This window comes from Rhamphochromis sp. 'chilingali' (genome assembly GCF_963969265.1).
Source record: "Rhamphochromis sp. 'chilingali' genome assembly, chromosome: 8".
Taxonomy (NCBI): Eukaryota; Metazoa; Chordata; class Actinopteri; order Cichliformes; family Cichlidae; genus Rhamphochromis; species Rhamphochromis sp. 'chilingali'.
In genome coordinates, this window is record NC_137935.1 from 29,193,638 (window position 1) to 29,213,798 (window position 20,161).

Sequence of the window (20,161 nt, forward strand, 5' to 3'; positions counted from 1 at the left end):
TCATGACTGCAGAACAAATCTAGCTATGCAGTCCCTCTGCTGGCCTTGATTTCACTCGCTGTGAGACATGGCTGATGATGAGGTCTCATTTGTTAGTGGAAATTATGTCCAGCTGTTTACTTACATGACATGAATTAAAAAATGAAAGATATGCATTGGAATAAGGAAGAATTTTGCTTCACTATGACTTTGAATTTAAGCTGCATATTTTCCTCAACCATGATTAAAAAAATGTGTTGAAAGACAGAACTGGCCAGGTGTGTTGGTCTTTTTAAATATTTTAAAATTTAATTATTTATTTTTTTCATGGTGACTCATTAGAAGGAATGATGGGTCCAAACTCATGTGTGTTGTTATTTGTTTAATATTTGATGCTTTCAAGCAAACAGTAACATTAAAGTTAGAATACAAAAGCAATAATCTCTGGTACTCTTACAAAGCTGACTTTGGACACATGCAGCATAAAATAAGGCACATTAGATAATAAAGTTGGACGATGCAAAGATCAATGTGGATGAAGTATGAAGTAAATCTGCTTCTGTGTATGAATCGCAGAGGTGGGACCAAGTCATTGTTTTGCAAGTCTCAAGTAAGTCTCAAGTCTTTATCCTCAAGTCTCAAGTCAAGTCTCAAGTAATGTCAGGCAAGTCAGAGTCGAGTCTCAAGTCACTGGTGTAAAAGTCCGAGTCAAGTCACAAGTCTGAAACTTTGAATTTCAAGTCCTTTCGAGTCTTTAAAAAAAACAAATGAAAAAATAATGTTGCAGTTATATGCTAAATGTAAATATTAGACCATGTAATTTTAAAATCTGTGTTTTTCTCAACACATACAAAATAGTGAACTTAGAAAATATACACAAATTGTGAAATTGCACCTCTTTAAAATGCAGCTCAATTAAACCTAGCTCCTAGAATAATTTTCACCGACAGTTCTGAGATAAGCTGCATGTCATTCTTGGATGCGGTTGTAGGACCAGCTTTAAAATCGCATGACAAAAATATCATACACATTAAAAAAAACTGTATCACCAACGTAGCCTGGAAAACATTTGCTAGTTAGATGAAGTCAGCTATCTCATCTTAGCATATTTATATGCATATTTATAATTATACGGTTCTTGGAGTGAGTGCATACACTCATGAAGTTTAGTAACTTCCGGTCACTGCAACAAGCCCAGGTACAGTTTACCGACGGATGGGTGCAGGACCTTGAAATGCACCGTGTAGAACGAAAGACCATCGTACGTATCATAAGTTTACCAGTCTCACAAATCGTCGTCATAAATACACATTTGTTAACCGTTTATTAATAGGACCTTTGAGCTCAATGGTAATTAATTAGCAGTGGAAATAATTTCTGGTAGCATCACAGAAATGTAGCAGTGACAATAATATTGTATGCTGTAATCGTACTGGGCAATTAGTGATACAAAAAACCTGTTTTATCCTGTGAATAAAAGTATATGTTTTTGTCAATGTACCATAATAACAGAAGTGAAACGCAATATTGTGTCAGGACAATTCACTATTTATGCACAATAAATAAAGGAGCATAGCGCGACAATTTCTGTTCAGCGCCAGACTTGCTTGTAACCTATATCACCAATTATGTTATGAAAATGACGCATTAACTACAACAGCAGACTGACCTTTGTGGAAATGCTTGGAGCAGACTAACCTGTGAGTTGGAGTGTTCTAGGACGTTATATTTGATCTTTGAATGGCTGCAATCCAGTCGCCTCTTTGTTACTTCGGAAACATGGCTCGAACAATTTCTCTTCCACGACGTAATCCGATAACAACCGATCTCTTTACCCGTCGGCTTCCCGTGGCTGTCATGCGACCGGCTATTGCAGTTAATAATACAACAGCTTCTTGACATTTTTGTGTTTCTTTTTATCGCTGTATAACTGATTTTAATTGAAAGCCTGCGTGCGCTAGTACCGCTTGCCACGAGTTCCCAGAATCCTTTGCGGTTCTACCCGTGAATGACATCACATTTTCAATCTCTATATAATATGCATGTTAAATTTTATATTTGGGGTGAAATATCAAGTCTTTTCAAGTAAACCGGTTCAAGTCCAATTCAAGTCCCAAGTCATTGGTGTAAAAGTCCAAGTCAAGTGACAAGTCTTAGAACATTTTTTCAAGTCAAGTCTAAAGTCATAAAATTAATGACTCGAGTCTGACTCGAGTCCAAGTCATGTGACTCGAGTCCACACCTCTGATGAATCGTAAAGAAGTTGTTAGTTTATAAAAAACTCAGAGGCCAAGGGCAGTTTTTTGCACACTGCAACCCAACAATATATTTCCGGCTTCCACACACTCTGTCACAGACGGTGCTGGAAAAAAAAAAAGGAAACACAAAATAAAATATTCAATTAGCATCTTAATAACTGACCGACTGTAGCAACTCAGTATAACCATCACCTTTTTGCGCACTGAGCCATGACACAGCCTTTGCAGCCAGAAGCTCCCACTCGTCCTTTGCATCCATCTTGAAACCATGAAGCCAGATCAGAGCCAGAATGGTGGCCCACACTTCACTGCTGGCCTAGCGTATAGAATCAGAAGCCATGTAGTTAAATATTAAATTAAGTGAGGCAGCATGCAGATGTTCGTTAACATGAGTGTGTAATTTTGAAAATTCACTTTTGAAACCATTTTAATGAATACGTTACAAACACCCACTATTACTGTGTTATTATTTATTTAATAGCCCACCTTTTCAGGCTTTGACTTTTCCACCTCCTCGTTGGTCTTTCTCAGTGCAGCAGCCAGACCTGGATCAAGCAGCCAGCAGCCAGACGCCTTCTGGAGGGAGACTAACTGTAGCAAAGGGTCTCTGAGTGGCTTCTTAGCAGGTGGAAATTCTTCATCCGGCAGTTGTGAAGAGGAAAATTTAGAGGAAAAGTTACATAATAAAATGCCCTTCCTGGGTGGAATTGAAAGCAATATTTAAAATAATGTGCTGAGTTAAGTAAGAAAATAGTTCTAATGATTTGGTTCCACATGTTGCAATATATGTGTCATATTTAGAGTTGTTATTATTTCTAATTGGGCAATTAAAAGAACAACATTTAACAAAAGACGTCAGCTTTGACAACCAGATATATTTCATAGCTTTTTGGATATTTGATGATTTCTTTTCTCGTGGAATCAGTTCCCAGTTTGGATTTGGGAGACACACACCCTCCCTACATTTAGGATTAGGCTTAAACCTTTCCTTTTTGATAAAGCATATAGTTAGCGCTGGATCAGGTGACCCTGAATCCTCCCTTAGTTATGCTACAATATGTCTAGGCTGCTGGGAGATTCCCATTATGCATTGAGTATTTCTTCTTCAGTCACCCTTTTCACTCCCTATGTGTTTATACACCTCTCTGCATTGAATTATTCTTCCTCTCTGGCTCTCTTCCACAGCGTGTCTTTGTCCTGTCTTCCTACCCTCACTCCAGACTGTCGCAGCAGATGGTGACACCTCCATGAGCCTGGGTCTGCTGGAAGTTTCTTCCTGTTAATATGGAGTTTTTCTTTCCCACTGTCACCAAAGCGCTTCCTTATATGGGGTAATATGATTATTGGGAGTTTTCTCTGGATTTTTTTGTATTATTGTACCTTACATTATAAAACACATTGCGGCAACTGTTGTTATGATTTGGCCTTATATAAATAAAATCAAATTGAATTTAGTTATGGCATCTGACAGTGGACTCCTCTTTGTTCTGCTAGACTTAAGTGTAGCGTTCAATACTATTGATCATAACAGTACACATATTAAAGGAAGTGCACTACAGTAGTTTGAATCATATGTATCCACATGTATCTAACAGATTCTAATTTGTGATTGTAAATGATGAGTCTTCTTGACATGCACAACTTAATTACTGAATTCTACCAGGTTCTGTCCTGGGACCAATACTTTTTGCGTAATACTTGCTTCCTTTAGGCAGAATTATTAGAAAACAATTAATACATTTTTATCACTTTGCAGATGACCCTCAGCTTTATTAACCATGAAATCAGAAGACACAAATCAACTAGTTTAACTACAGAAATGTCTTACAGATATTAAGGTCTAGGTGTCAGGAGTAGTGTCGTGGACGAGAGAAGGAGGACCCAATCGCCGGACTCACAGGCAGGTAGGTGAAGGTGGATGTTTATTGCCGAAGGAGTGAGCATACAGTACAGAGGGAGGAAAATGGCTGGCTGGCTGGCTGGCTGGCTGGCTGGCTGACTGACTGAATGAACGAATGAACGAACAAAGGACTGGCTGGCTAATTGAACATACAGACGACACTAACATCAGACGTACATCAATGACACGACAGTGAATGAGTGGAAACAGAGGGCTTAAATACACAGACTGATGAGGATGATAATGAGAGGCCGGTGAGTACACAGCTGAACATAATCTGGAAAATGACACGAGACGAGCTGACACAGGAAAAGCAGGAAGTGAGAACATGGAAGTGGCAAAATAAACTGAACATGAACAAAACTGAAAACACTGGGTCACCGACCCAGGAACCCTGACACTAGGTAACTTTTAATAAGTCCTAAAAAACCTAGAAACATGGTGTCTAACCAGACACTTATTTTGATGGTATTAACTTGGCTTCCAGTAAAGTGTGGGAAATTTTACCAGGATATGTCCTTCAATGCACATATTAATCAAATATGTAGGACTGCCTTATTGCAATGTGTCTAACAAACAAAAACATTATGTGTAAGAGTGATACTAAAAAATTAGTTCATGTATTTATTACTTCTAGGCTACACTATTGTAATTCATTATTATAGATCACTTTTAAAAATGTCTGAAAAATCCTCAGTTGATCCAGAACGTTGTAGTGAGAGTACAAACAGGAACTATGAAAGACAGAGCATATTTCTCTCATATTATCTTCTATTCATTGTCTTCAGAATTTAATTTAAAATCCTTTCCTTCATATAGAGTGAGGAGAACTTTCAGTGAAAACATTCCTTTATGATAAAGCTCATAAGTTTGGGCTGAAGCAGATGACTTTGAACAATCGCTTAGCAATGCTGCAATAGGCTACCGGGGGGCTACCTATGATGTTTCTGTTTATTATTAGGAAAAATGAACCACGCTGGCTGTCTCTTTTATAGTTTGCCACACACTAAAAACAACAATTAAGAGTACAAAAGCACCAATTATACATAAAAAAGAAGTCAAAACAGATACCTCCATCCATGCTGTACAAACAGCAAAAATCCATGAGACATCTGTCTTCTGTTTTTTCAAAGGAAACACAACAGTAAGCACACCAGATATTCTTAGTTCTATAATTCTAATCCAAATGCAAACAAAATTAAAACATGTATCTTTCATTGCACACTAAATTCAGTAGCAAGGTTAACTGATGTGCAATCTCATTGCACTTGTCTGACTGGAATTGAATTATCTTAATTGCTCATGTGTAGCATGCCAGACTAAATCTGTCTGTGTCCTCGTTCAGAAGTGCAACTCAATTAACTTGCAGTAATCCCAATACTGACTAACTACTAGAAGACAAAACCAACCCTAGGCAGTACTGAAATGTTTAAAATCATCCTATATACTTTACAACAAAATAGTTATTTGCAGATAAAATCTCTAATAGCCAGTTAAAAATAATAAATTAATGCTTTAATTAAACTATTTGAGAGAAAATCAATCTTTACACATCCTTACACAGCCTGTAACTGGGGTTTTCCTGGTGTGATAGACCCCAGCCTCTATGGATCTTGTGCTCAGAACTTGTTCCTGTGGTGCCATGATTAGTGCCTCTGTGCTGTCTTTCAGTCCAGCTTTGTCCAGCCCCTCGTAGAAGTGCCTGATTTCGATGTCAGCCACTTCCTCTATCTGCCAGTTGTTCATACTGTGCAGGGGACTGTCCTTCCATGATAGTTCCTCCTCTTTCTTTGGTTTCTGCTGCCTGAGGTATTCACTGAGCACATGGTTGGTTTTGGCCATCTTCTTGGTGTACTCGTGGATGTTCGTTGTCTTATCCTGGACTGTGGTACTGACACTCAACAGTCCCCTGCCTCCTTCCTTCCGCTTAGCATACAGCCTCAGGGTGCTGAACTTGGTGTCAGAACCATCCATGCAGGGTCAGGAGTTTCCTGGTCTTGATGTCAGTGGCTTCTATATCCTTCTTTGGCCAACTTATTATCCCAGCAAGGTACCCGATGACCGTCAAGGCCTAGGTGTTGATAGCCTGGATCTTGTTCTTACCATTTAGTTGACTCTTCAGGACTTGACTGACCCTCTGCAGGTACTTGGTGGTTTCAGCTTTCCTAGCAGCCTCTCCACGGCTCCCATTTGCCTGTGGGATCCCCAGGTACTTGTACCTGTCCTCTATGTCTGCAATGTTGACTTCTTGTAGTTCGATCCCCTCAGTTCTGACTACCTTCCCTCTCTTTGTTGTCATCTGATTACACTTCTCCAGTCCAAATGAAATTCCTCTGTCATTGCTGTATATCTTGGTGGTGTGGATCAGTGAATTGATATCCCGTTCACTCTAGGCATACAGCTTGATGTCATCCATGCACAGGAGGTGGCTGACAACTGCTCCATTCTGTAGTCGGTATCTGTAACCAGTCTTGTCAGTGATCTCACTGAGGGGGTTCAGGTCTAAGCTGAACAGCAGTGGGGACAGATCATCCATCTCCTTGGTAGATCCCGCACCTGATGGTGACTTGTGCTATTGGCTTGAAGTTAGTCTCTAGTGTTGTTCGCCACATCCACATAGAGTTCCTGATGAAGGCTCTTAGGGTCCTGTTGATCTGAGCCATGTGCCTACTCATCTTTGCCGCTATGATGCCTGAACAGAAGCTTCCATGTGGTAGGAATGCAGGTTATGTCCAGTAGTTGGATGGGCCCGGTCCCTTCTACAAACAGCTACACATTTACATAGATGTACAGATGTGTCATTTAGGTTTTACTTACCTGCTTCAATTTCCTCAAACATCGCCGCGGAGTCACACACTATAACGTAAAATAGAGTCAGTACATTTCTTAAGAATTTGTTAAGGAACACTAACTTACTGATTTGTTGATATACAAATACAAAACAATAGTATAAAAGTATGTAAATGTTCATCACTGTCACCTTTCTAATCAGAATCTTGATTTCTTGTAACAAATATTTTAAAGTCAATGTCATTTATTGCTTTTGGATCGTCTGAACCTGACTCATTACATGTTAAGATGAAATATTAATCTGTTTTTGTCAGACAGATGAATGTGAATAAAAAGAGTACGATGATAAATTTAAGAGCAGAATGTCTGTCTCCACATCATACTACGTTTCTGGCTTCCGAGAGTCTTACAGCAGGTTAGAATATTACTACAATATTTAAACTGTATTTAAATCTACATGTTGATAAACACCACCTATATTTAATCATTCAAGTTCAGACACATTGGCTCATTTAAAGGGTCTTTTTCATTATTTTTACTCTTTTGTGCAGTAGAGAAGAAAATGGCTCTTAATGGAAGGAACTACATGATCACATATTTAATATATTACATTTCTAATTATTTAATAATTCAAAAAAGTTAGTTTCACAGGAAGGAATTGCAGCTTGATTATGACGCTAATATGGAAATGTTGGGAAAATTAGACATTTCATTTGCTGTTTAGATCAGTACGTTTATGGCTTCTGAGGTCATTATCATGACCTGCAACTTATCATAAATGGTAGTAAAAAATACCCCAAATACAACAACTGGGAAAATAAATACTGCAGCAACTGTGCAGTGAATGTTTGACATTTAACATTTCAAATACAAATATGTTGGTTTCTTTGTTTTTATTTTAGAAATGCACATGTGTGTAGATGTGTGTTGTCACTCAGCTTCTACTTACTAATCGTGGATGGAGCAGCCCTCATGACTATGAAAAAAAAAAAGTCAGGTTGAGGGTGAACATATAAGAGAGAAATAAAACCTGGCATTACCACACCGTTGATCTTTAAAATGTATAAATCAACCTTAAACAGGTTGAGGTTATCAGGTGAAGACTTCACTTTGTAACACAGCACATTACAAAGGCTGTCACAGCAAATACTGCAGCTATTTGCATACAGTATTCAAATGAATTCATCCTCTATACGGTTGCCATTTGCCTGTGGGATTTCCAGGTATTTGCAATGTTGCATTCTCATAGTTTGATCCAATCAGTCTTCTTTACTATCTGACTACACCTCTCAAATCCAAATGACATTTCAATGTCATTACTGTATACCCTGGTGATTGGTGAATCAATGTCACGTTCACTCTTGGCATACAGCTTGATGTCATCCATGTACAGGAGGTGGTGTGACGATTGCTCTGGTCCATAGTCGGTATCCAGCCAGTCTTGTCAATGATCTCACTGAGGGTGTTCAGGCGTATGCAGAAAAGTAGTAGGAACAGTGCGTCTCTTTGGTAGATCCCACACTTGTTGGTGACTTGTGCTTTGGGCTTGAAGTTGGCCTCTACTGTTGTACACCACATCCCTATTGAGTTTCTGATGAAGGCTCTTAGGGTCCTGTTGAGCTTGTATAGATCTAGGCATTACAGGATCCAGCTGTGGGGCATCGCGTCATAGGCCTTCTTATAATCAATCCAGGCAGCGCACATGTTGATAAGCCTAGTGTTGCAGTCTCGGGTGACTGCTCTGTCAACCAGTAGCTGGTGTTTCGCTCCTCTGGTATTCCTGTCTATTCCTTTTTGTGCCCCACTCATGTATTGATCCATGTTCCTATTCATCTTTGCCACTATGATGCCTGACAGGAGCTTCCATGTGGTACTGAGGCAGGTTAACGGCCAGTAGTTGGATGGGACTGGTTTCTCCTGGGGGTCCTTGGGAATCAGGCCTTTGTTTAGCCATTACAAGTGTCATTGACTAGTAGCTGGTTCATTTGTGCAGCCAGACGCACATGGAGTGCAGTCAGCTTCTTCAGCCAGCCAATTTTACACACACGTGTGTGTGTGTATGTGTGTGTGTAGAAGTACTTGTACTGTGTTTGCAATGGTAAAAAACCTTGAACTCCCCGAGCGAAACAGGGGAACGATAGTGTGCGGTAGGGCTGCCACAATTAGTCGACTAGTCACGATTACGTTGACTATCAAAATCGTTGACGAGTAATTTAATAGTCAGCGCGTCGTTTGAAGCTTTGTAAGATCACAAAAGACGCAGGAATGAGTAGTAGGATTTAAGAGTGTAATAACGGACTGAAACAAAAGATGGCAGCACTGCATGTACAAGGATGCCAGCTGCCGTTAAACCCCGAAGAAGAAGAAGCTGTGTCCCAGAATTCATAGCGCAGCCCAGCTCAGTTTCCAACAATGGCGGCAGCTAGTTAGTTTTATTATTACTCTTATTATTCTTTCTGGGTCACAAAATAAACGTTTAACATATATCGGCTCAGTTTATCAGGACACCACATATTTTCAAAAGCGCTCCGACGTTTTCGGAGACGTCTGTTACCCACCAGCTCGATAGCTAGCGGGGGGGCAAGGCTCACTAGAGCCTGTGAGAACACCGGACTCCCTGCAAATCGTTTTCAAACCCACCGCCGTCTTTCACTACTCAGGTTAAACATACATAAGTCACTTAGATAACTTTAAAATGTTATTGTTTGGCTTTTTTTTTGTATTTTATTTGTTCCTGAGTAAATCGGTTTGGCTGAGGTTCAAGTTATAGTTTTACACAGCTGAATAAACGTCAAGCAGACAACTGATTATCAGAAGTGTGAGATACTCGAGAATATACTCCGGTGTCCTGTTATATTTTAGATAGCAAGGAGTTTATTAATCTTCACCGAAACAATCTGCAAATTTCATTAAAATTCAATAAACTATCATCTTGTCTTTATTTTTAGTTAGCACAGACCTTAAGCACTCAAAGCTGTAAGCTAATGATAGTTATATAAGAGCAGATGCTGCTGGTGCAATAAGCTGTAGTTTTACGTCCAATGGATGATGATCTGATTAGTCGACTAATCGCAAAAATAATCGGTGACTAGTCGACTATCAAAATAATTGTTTGTGGCAGCCCTAGTGTGCAGCCACTAATAAGATAAGATAAGATTTAAAACAAAGATTTAAGCACCAAATAGGGTAAATTGAAAATGCCATTTGAAGTCTCCAAATATAGAGCTTCTCTTTTTTATGTAATATACATATAAATTCCCCACTAGTTTTGAGGGCAGTCTAGCCTTCAAGCTCAGGTGCTTTACATAGTATCTTTGCTGTTCCCAGGACTGTGCTCTTCTGGACAGAGAGCTCAAATAATGTTCCTGGGATCTGCTGGAGCCACTCACCTATCTTGGGGGTCACTGCACTGAGTGCTCCGATTACCATGGTTATTATACTAAGTCCTATAAATCTAACATAATAATATAATAGCTCTGTCTTTGGTCAGCAATTTCCAAGGCATCAGGTATGGACAGCTTGCTATACTACTTAGGCATCCCTGTCTTCATCACATCTTTCTGCAGCTCTGATAGTTGGATTAGTTCCCTCCATAATGCCTTGATCTTGGCCTCTAGACTTCTGGTACATGTACTGCTCCTGGTGGCTATTCATCTTGTAGACAACCATCTCACCGATAACTGCTGCCGTGGTGTAGATCATTTAGTTGATTTCAGTGATGGTCACAATAGGCATTGTCTGCACTGCTGCATTCGTATCTTCTAATAGACCCTCAGAGTGTACTTCATGTAATCTTGATAATCAGTCACTGAGGTCACGTTTCTCAGCTTCACCATGAACCTATCTTTCAGAACCACCAACAGGGGCGAGAGGGGGATTTTACACACACACACACACGTATGCGTCTAACACTTCATGAGTACTGTGTGTGTGTGTGTGTGTAGAAGTACTTGTACTGTGTTTGCAATGGTAAAAAACCTTGTACTCACCAAACGAAGTACAGGAACGATAGACATCAGGCACTGATAAGATAGGATAAGATAAGATAAGAATGCCCCAAGAACAATATGAAGTAGATAGGATTGCTAATTATTCATGTTACTTGGAATATCTCGGTGCAGAATAGGTCCTTGAATCTCCTTGTTGTTGTCTGTATTGACAACAATGAAAGCAGTGAAAGAACTGCTCACTCCTGATTGGACACTCAGCTGCACCACCTTCTTCTTTACTTCTTCTTTTTCCTCATTGTTTTCTGCTTCCATCTCTAGCAAGCAAATAAGAGTCCGAGCAGCTAACCTGTGGACTATTAAGCTACAGACAAGAGAAAATATTGGTATGGTGACATGGTCACAATTACCATGTAATTATCATGTTACATGCAAAGTGAACTATTGTAAAGTTATTATCTAATAAATCCAGTAGATTAACAGCTCATTTACCCAGAGTCTGCTGCAGGTCTGAGACTGAAGTGCAGCTGGTTCTCAGAGGGATGACCTGCCAGGCTGTACTTCAGCGTCACACAGCCCTCTGCTGCCTCTGAGCTCTGACACAGAATTACGGTGTCAAATCAATTTTATCTTTTCAAAACATGACAAGCATAAACACAGAGATCTACACTGTGAGAAGATGCTGCTCCTACCTGTCCAGTGAGCTGGGCATAAATTAGTGACCTTTGACCCTGGAAAAGTGATGTGATTGGTGGAGAGAGTACAGTGATAGTGGATCCCTTTGGTAAATCCCATGTAACAGAAACATCTTCCACTGCTGGTTGCAGAGAAAAATGCAGTGACTGCATCACCTGATGAGTACAAAAACTGAAATCATATCTTCTGTCCAATTTTTTTTTTTTTTTAAAACACAAATCATTTTTTGCTGTAACTCTTATGAGTCATTGTTTTACTTTTGGTTGCATCCTGTCAGTCCCTGTGATGAACTGAGCGTGACCTCCTCCTTCCTTGGCCATCCCATTGATGAGAGCAGAGCTGGCCCCTTCCCCAATCCCAAAAGAGAAACACCTGCAACACAACAGTTTTCTCTGAGTACACAGAGGACATGTTGGACATTCTGGGAATTGTGTAGATGTAGTTGTTGTTTTCTGGTTTGCGAGAATACAGCAGTTGTTTTAAAAACAGACACACTTGGCATATAGCACATATAATCACATTTTTTTGTTTTACCTGTGGGAACCTGAATTTTTCTTCACCAGATCGATCACTTCTTTGGTGTTCCCCACCTCTCCATCAGTAAAGACAAACAGCTAGAGAGGAGAGTTTACACACAGTTTTTCAACTGCACAAGCTGAAACACAACTCTCTGATATGTAATCAAGTATGCAGTCAGTAAACTGTTTTAACAAGTAAAAACAAAGAGAAGAAGCTTTAAGCAAGAGTGAGAGGAACAGTAGCCACTCAACAGATCAACTCATGTATAATTAGCAGATTATATGAGACTGATACAGGGCTTGATTCATGGTTAACTTACATGTTGGAGTAATGAATGAGAAAAAAGAAAGACTAAAGAATGACATTATTAAAGTGTGTGTGTGTGTGTGTGTGTGTGTGTGTGTGTGTGTGTGTGTGTGTGTGTGTGTGTGTGTGTGTGTGTGTGTGTGTGTGTGTGTGTGTTACCTGTCTAGGCTGAGTGGGAATGCAGGGCTGGCTGTAAATATGTTTGAGCGACTCCAGGATTTCTGTTCCTCCAAGATCAGCCTTCATCTGCTCAACTTTCTTCAGAGCCTCCTCCATGGTCTTCTCACCATACTCTACACTCTTACTGCCATGACAAACACACAAATGAGATCAAACATAACCTGGAGTTTTGCAGAATCATCCAAAGGCAACATGTTGACTAACAGCAGGGAAGATATCTTATCACACATTTACAGTGATATCACTGAGATCATATGAATACAACTGACGGGAAGATGTGTTCATAACTGGACCCAAAACTGTAAATGTTGAAATAGCAGCCCATTGGTAAGCTCTTCAACAGGAGCAGCAGAGTGTCCTTCAGGGAAGAGGGAGAAGATGATGAGGCCACTGTGTGAGAGGAACAATTTAAGGAAATATTTTGTAACACTAACACCACATCATAAATACCTTGGCACTGCTGATCCGAGTTTCCTTCTGCTCAGTGTTATTCGTAGCACAGTCCATACTTCCAGATCGATCCATTAAGAACACAAACTCTCCACATGAAGCCGTTGAAGACATCACAGACTGGGGGAACTCAGGGTACAGACTCACCATCACCACTGGATCACCCATCAGAGAGCCTGAAACACATGAAAAGGACAGAAAAATGTCAAGTTTACATTTTGTAATAGCTCCAACACAATTAACTTTTAGATTGAAGAAGAACAATTTTTATTTGCAAACTAATGACTTCACTTATTTTTCACTCACCCGGCTCAGCAGAGGCCTGTCCTGCCTCCACCACAGCAGTGGGCTGGTGGGCGTCTTTGTAATAAATCAGCAGTTCAACATCTCTGTCAAACTTGTGTCCTGCAGCCAGCTTGACCTGCACACCACAAACACATTCATATTTATTCATCAGTAACAAGTAACAACCACACACAGCAGACACATCAGCACTCTACCTACCGTGGCCTGGGTTTGATCAGTGTTGAGGTACTGCAGAGGGTCCAGGGAACAGTTGGACTCTACTTTAGAGATTGGACGAGGAGAGGACACTCGGGCAGAAAAAGACAGACTGTAGGGCACCAGAGAGGCTGGAACAGAAGTCACCTGGAATAATGGATCTTCACTATCTGCACACAACATCAGGTTATAAATGATGTAATTAATGAGGCATAATATAATCAAATAATTTAGGCTGTAAAGACTCTCTGGTTCACATGGTAGTACAGATAAAATGAGGAAAATAAGCATTTTGCTCAATATAAACAAAACTACTTTACAGCTGTTTTAATTCAAAACAATGAAAAAGTGACAGAAAAGGAATAACTTGACTTTTATGACCTATGGATGGAATAATGAACCATATCGGTAACAAAACACAAACATCATTTTTTGCCTATTCCTTCTTCAGAAAAAACAAAAAATCTGTTAGGGTGATATAAAATTTCATGTCAGCGAGAATTAAATAGTGTTAAGTATATAAACCTCTTTATGATCTAACTTTTGGAAAAAAATAAGGGAAACTCCATATAAACACACTCATTTAAAACCATTTACTGATATAAAATCATGACGAGAGGGAGAGTCTGTGTTTGCACACTGCATCAACCTACTTCCAAAAAAAATTATAATCTGACAAATGCAGTCCTGTCAAAACTAAACACACCAGTTCCAACAAGGTTTTATGAGGTGTTTGTGCTGATTGGTTTGGTTTTCTCTGACTGTGATGGTCAATCAGTCAAATATCTCCAGTTTTGGGTTTGTTTGTCATCTTTCAAGAAGTCTTGTGATTGGTTTAGGTGCAACTTTGAAAACAAAAGCCATGCTGCCATTTTCTTTTTGAGAAAAGAAGTTTTCTCCTGCAACCCCTAAAAAATAAGCCACACTTGTTCAGTCTTATTCTAATACCTCGAAATCTAACATTTGATATGCTAGCTGAGGCCTGTAGAATCTGAGATACAGCTTTTGGGCTTTTTGTAATTTCTCTGAGGATGCACTAAAGCTTTTCACTGGACTGGAACATTTCTTTTTCACAGCTTTTTATATTTGGTAATCACAATGTGATGAGAAGTGAATCCTTTTTCTTGCAGAATATCAACTTGAAACTTGACCTAATTATCTTCCAGATTTTTCGCACTGTATGTGTTTTCCTGTATGTGGCAACAGTTTCATATCTGGTTCTGTGTTCACACCTTACAGTAACTGGCAAAGTTGGAAGACGGTTTTTTTGTGTGTTCTGTCAGTGGTGTGAAGGTTGGAAGGTGGTTCAAGACTTTCACTGATATAGTTGAAGCATTTCTGGTCCAAGTATTCTGAAGTTGTCCTACCCTGAGGTTGGTATCGAGGGTTGAGCACACCAGGCAGACAGAACCTCAGACCATCATCAGCCTGCACAGCCAGCTCAGTGACGTACTCCAACCTGATGGAGGCGCTCTCTCCTGGAGGAAGGCTGCCCACACGCAGAGAGAATATATCTGGACTCTCATCACTCTCCTCCAATAGGAAGGCCTGCTGACCGGAGCTCAGAGCATCATCATACTCCTCACGAGCCTGAAGCACAGGTGACACATGTCAGTGACATTCACTGTGTTTATTTTGAAGCTCACTTATAATCAGGTTATATTTACTGTCCAGCTCACCTTCTGTTTCTCCTTCACCTCAGCTACAATCTGCGTCTGTCCAATCTGAGCGCTGAAATGACAGACAGCAGCATCTCCAGGCAGAGGGAAGACAAAAACAGCCTCTAATGGTTTGTCCTCCTTGTTCTCATAGTTCAGAGTGGAGACCACTGTAGCCACATGGTCCCTCACCTCCAGCTCCACCTCAATGCTCTTCAGAGGAACTGATAGAAAAATAATATTAGAATAAATACAAACCATACATCAGGGTATTATTATGTGCCATTACAACAACAACAACAAAATCTACATTTGAAGTTGTTTTAATTAACTTCTTTTCCATCAGTACCTGGTTCCTTCTGAAGAGTTAGCAGACCACAGCAATCCATTATCTTACCTGTAAAACAAGAACACTTAATACTGAAACTTTTACACTTTACAAATACGGAACATTCAAAACATATAGCCGCAGTCAGAGAGAACGGGTATGTCGACCGTGGGAATAAACGTTCTCCGTTAACTACTTTCTTTTTTAGGCTCTGTGCCTAAAATAAACCTTCATCAAATAAAGGAATCACTGTAAACATGGCGCTTCTGGTCGATTTTTAACCGAAACTCGTAACACAAATTGCTCCTGACCGATTTATGTTTTGAGTACAAGTTACTTTGGTGATGTAAGCAGCTAAAAGGAGAGTCACTGTCGGGAACAGCTCGCTGACGCATTAATCAGGGTTTTTTGTACAGGCCTCGGGTTTTGTTTATTATTATAACCAGCCAAGCGTCCCTCTGACCATGACTTTCAGTTTCACATTAAACATGCCGTCTGTTGTATAATCCTGTGGACTTTCTCCACTGCATGACTGTAGACACACATAAACAGTTAGTGCGGAATGTCTGTGTGACAGCGCCCACATGACAGCGATAAGCTTTCAGGTTTTCCTGTCAGTCCAGCTGCTGTAATAACGGACAGACTTACCTCAAAGAATGTACTGATGTTTCCGGTACAGTTTTACTGCAGCCCCCTCCTCTAAATACGTGAAGAATGGTGTTAAAACACGTAATGTTTTCGATAACAACACTGACCTAACTGAAACAAGACTGCCACCGGGTATGCTCGATTTTCTTGTACGAGAGCACCCAGTGGCGTAGTGATGTGTCGGTCGCGAACGAAACGGCTATAAGAGCCGATTCTTTGAAGTGAACGATGCGAGCCGACTCCTTATTGGGAGTCGTGGATTTTTCCCCCTTCTCTCACCCTCTGGCACTTTTTTCTGCTTCACTCAGCACGTGAGCCTTGTGCTTTGTGCTGGGAAGAGGGGGGAGGGGCGGTAATAGCACAGGAACAGAGTCAGAGGGAAAGCGAGAGAAAGAGAGCCAGGGGCAACAAGGTCACATTAGAAAGGTATAGTGAGCATCCACAACTATTTTCAGTTGCGGATGATAAAGGATTCAGAAAGTTTATTCATGCAGGCCTACAAGACAGAGAATGTGCATCTTCTTTTTATTTTCATATTTGAATTTATATTTAATTGCGCTGTGGTTTGCAGTGTTTTGTGTTGTTTCGTTTTAAATTTGTTCAAAAGGAAACAGCTGAAAATTTAAATAGTTAAAAGTTGAAATGTAAATAGTAGTTGTTTGTATTATATGATATAATTATAATTATTGTATAATATAATATATATGTGAGTGCTTGTGTATAAATACACAAACAATACACATATGCTTTCAATTGTGTAATTTAAGCGATCTAGGTAGCTCTTGTTTTGGAAGTTCAGTTAATGCTAGAAATGTGCTTTGGAGTTTGTACGTACTTTGTCTCTAGGGGCCACCGTATATATTTATATATATATATACATATATAAATAAAACCACGTGTTTTCTTTTACATTAGTAATTCCTTTTGTGCATCATTTTATATTGTTGTTAAAAATAAATAAATTAAAGCAACAAAACAACCTGAAGAGCCGGTTGGGAGCTGAAAGAGTTCAGGGCTCAGTTTAGGCTCAGTTTAGAAAAAAGGCAGAGGGAGTGTACACCCAGGGTACCAAACAGGCCGCTCCTGAGAGCACAGGTGTGAGGAGCTTTATGTTACAGTTTCTGTCAATCTGTAACCATCATCACAGTTTTCATTCAAGTCACACCCCTTTAATCCGATCAGTCTTTTTTTTTCACGATGGGTATATTATTAGTATCTTATCATTAAAACCTAGAAAAAAAATGAGGTTTGAATATTCTTCTTATTATTATTATCTGTTTATTTATTTAATTTTAGATAATGTAAGTGTTGTGATTGAGAGAAACATGTTACCAGAGGCAGGAATTAACAAAGTACAAATACTTCTTTACTTTGGAGGATGTGTCCTCTTGCAGAGCGTTCTCACTCCCGAGGCGTAACATGTGGACGTTTTGTCACGTCCCGCGGCGTTCCTGAGGAACGCGAAAGGAGACCTTCGGCGTTCTTATGGTACGCGGCGGGTTATGGCTGGAATCCAGTGCAATGACGCTCCCGCGGTAGTAGACGTTCCAGACCTGTATTCCAGCCCTAAACCTAACCTTATCCCTAGCCCTGACCATAACCTTATTCCTGACCTTAACCAGGTCTTTAATGATGTTAAATAGCGTGTTTCTAAGCGATTTGAAGAAAAAGAGCGAACATGTGTAGGTTCAGTCCAGACGGTTCTCATATTTCCTCTTTTTCCGAGGTCGTCATTTAGGAACGTGGTGGGTAGCCGAAAACGTAATATGGTGACGATTTGTCACCTAGCGTAAAATGTTACGCTTTGGGAGTGAGAACGGGTTGCCTCTTGACAGTGTACTTGACATATTTGACTGCTGGTATCATCTATGAAGCAATTTGTTTATCAGCTAGGAGCTAGTTAGCACAGCTGCATTTTAAATTTTGTTTAGTGAGTCAAAGGAGAAAGAACAGATGCTCAGAAGAGGAAGATTGTCAATGTTTTGCTGAACAAAAGAGTGAGTGTTTTTTTTTTGTAAAGGAGCGAAACTTTGTTACCACTTGTATGTTGAAATCTTCACTCCTAGTGTGTGTGTGTCTGTGAGTGAGGAATTCTCTTGTTTTATATTATCACTCCCTTTCATTCTATCTGTGAGGACCTGCGTCTAATGGGCTTCTCTCTTCTCTTTCATGCTTATCAACATTACAATTGTCTTTCTGTTATGTTACCAAGATTAAATCTGTTTAGGGCTCGTGGCATCCTAGTGGAAGACGATGGTGTGAGTAAATGTGTCCATTCCCCTGACCTCTGACTGTGGTTGCTGTCCATGGTGCTGATCAAAAGCTGGAAAGAATCTACTGACAGTATTGATTATTGGTATGCATTATTTTACCAATACAGTGAGAAAGAGAGAGAGAGCAAGAGAGGGTGAGAAAGACTGTGAGAAGCTGTTTTTGCTTCAGGTGGAAAGGGCCCAAAAATAATGTCCCCGGCCGAATCACAGTTGTTACACTTGTGAAAGGGGGTCTTTTTAAAGAAAAAAGACCCCCTCCTATTGCAGTAAAAAAAGTGCACCATAGTCAAAACATTTTAACAGCACTCTAGTTTTCATACAGTCATACTCATTCTGTACACTCAAACTCCCCGATACACCCACCCAACATAGCACCTTTAACACTGTGTGTGTGTGTTCATATACTCCTGTTTCACACATCCTGTCTACTGAAAGAGGGTGGCATGGAAATCAAATAGGGTGGCAAAATCAAAGCCATTTCTTCTATGCTGGTGTTACTGTGGGATCCCAGAGTGGGATATTCTGTGTAAAACACGTGTTATGGGACATGTTTCATTAATATATGTATTCATTTTCAGTTTCTTTAAAAGAATAGAAACCCATATTACGTTGGAAAGCAGTGGGGGCAGAATGTTGGTGGTTGCTCCAGGGTTTCGGGGAGCAGTAAGGGAGCCCACCTTCCACTGCTTCCTCAGACACGTACTGGAGAAAAACTGAGACGCATTGTGTCTTCATTACTCTGCTCTTCACCTGCTTTTTCAGGTAACATATTTATCACGGTTGTCTTCATCCTTGGGACCCGCAACATTAAATTCTGTAATATGTATAAGTCAATACGTATGGTTAAAATACATCACATGCAGTAAGTATACGCATGTTTCATATAAACATAGTCTGTAACTATCTTATTGGCTTTAGCCTAAATAATTGGGCTAAATCAGAAAGTTTAACTATCTGTTGTCTTTTTTTCGTTTTGTCCCTGTTTCCAAAAGAACGAGGAGTAATCTCCAGTGAGCTGGCAGCATGGTGGTGCGGTGATTAGCACTGTTGCCTTACAGCAAGCAGGGCAGTTCAATTCGATTCCACCACCTGCTGGCTGTGGATTTTGCATGCTCCCCATGTGTTTGCGTAGGTTTTCTCTGGGTACTCTGGCTTGGGGTTAGGCTAATTGGTCATTCTAAAGTGTCCATATGTGAATGTGAGGGCAAATGGTCTGTCTGTCTCCACGTGTTAGGCTCCAGTTTGAACTTTTACTATATTTCAGTTAAAGTGTTTTTATAAATTTGCATCACTGATTTGTGTCATGAAATTACCTTTCTGCCACAGCAACCAAAGTCTTTTTAATGACAAACCAGACTGCTGAAGCAGCAATGCCTCATAACTGGATATAAAACCTGTTTTTATTCTATCCTGTACTGTTGTCAATAGAAAAGTTAGGAAAATATAACATTTGAAAATCATTCGAGAAAATGATACTAAAATTAATATTAATATAATTATATTAATTAATACTATTAATATAGTTATTTTTAGGTGTGAAATTTGGGGGTGACATACACACATACACTCGACACTCTCTGCGTCTCTCTCACACACACATGTCCCACAAGAAGATTGTTATTTATGTATCTGTGCATTTTCTAGCATACACATATTGAATTATTCATAGGACTTTGTACAAAATATAAATGTCTTCCATGTGTTATATTGTGGTTTGATGTTTGCATA

At 39.8% G+C, this 20,161-nt stretch overlaps 1 protein-coding gene across 3 annotated transcripts; it reads right to left on the reverse strand.

Annotated features, from left to right (window-relative positions):
- Nucleotides 1-413: 413 nt before the first annotated feature.
- On the reverse strand, nt 414-16,344 carry LOC308401807 (von Willebrand factor A domain-containing protein 5A-like). Of its 3 annotated transcripts, XM_080890240.1 has the most exons (21): nt 16,161-16,344; nt 15,534-15,581; nt 15,206-15,408; nt 14,894-15,116; nt 13,530-13,696; nt 13,332-13,446; nt 13,026-13,201; nt 12,845-12,933; nt 12,555-12,699; nt 12,105-12,184; nt 11,828-11,942; nt 11,567-11,725; nt 11,367-11,470; nt 11,030-11,238; nt 10,917-10,949; nt 7,877-7,903; nt 6,955-6,993; nt 5,209-5,256; nt 2,724-2,872; nt 2,430-2,553; nt 414-2,341 (listed from the first exon to the last, which is right to left on the reverse strand). In XM_080890240.1, the coding sequence occupies exons 2-21, from the start codon at nt 15,571-15,573 to the stop codon at nt 2,262-2,264; spliced, it is 2,325 nt and encodes a 774-aa protein (XP_080746366.1). In that variant the 5' UTR covers nt 15,574-15,581; nt 16,161-16,344; the 3' UTR covers nt 414-2,261. The 3 variants fall into 3 exon arrangements, 1 of the variants encoding a protein (XP_080746366.1); XR_013972613.1 differs by lacking the exons at nt 414-2,341; nt 2,430-2,553 and having other exon boundaries at nt 2,818-2,872; nt 5,698-10,949; nt 16,161-16,343; XR_013972614.1 differs by lacking the exons at nt 414-2,341; nt 2,430-2,553; nt 2,724-2,872; nt 5,209-5,256 and adding an exon at nt 6,813-6,840 and having other exon boundaries at nt 6,955-10,949; nt 16,161-16,343.
- Between the last annotated feature and the right edge of the window lie 3,817 nt (nt 16,345-20,161).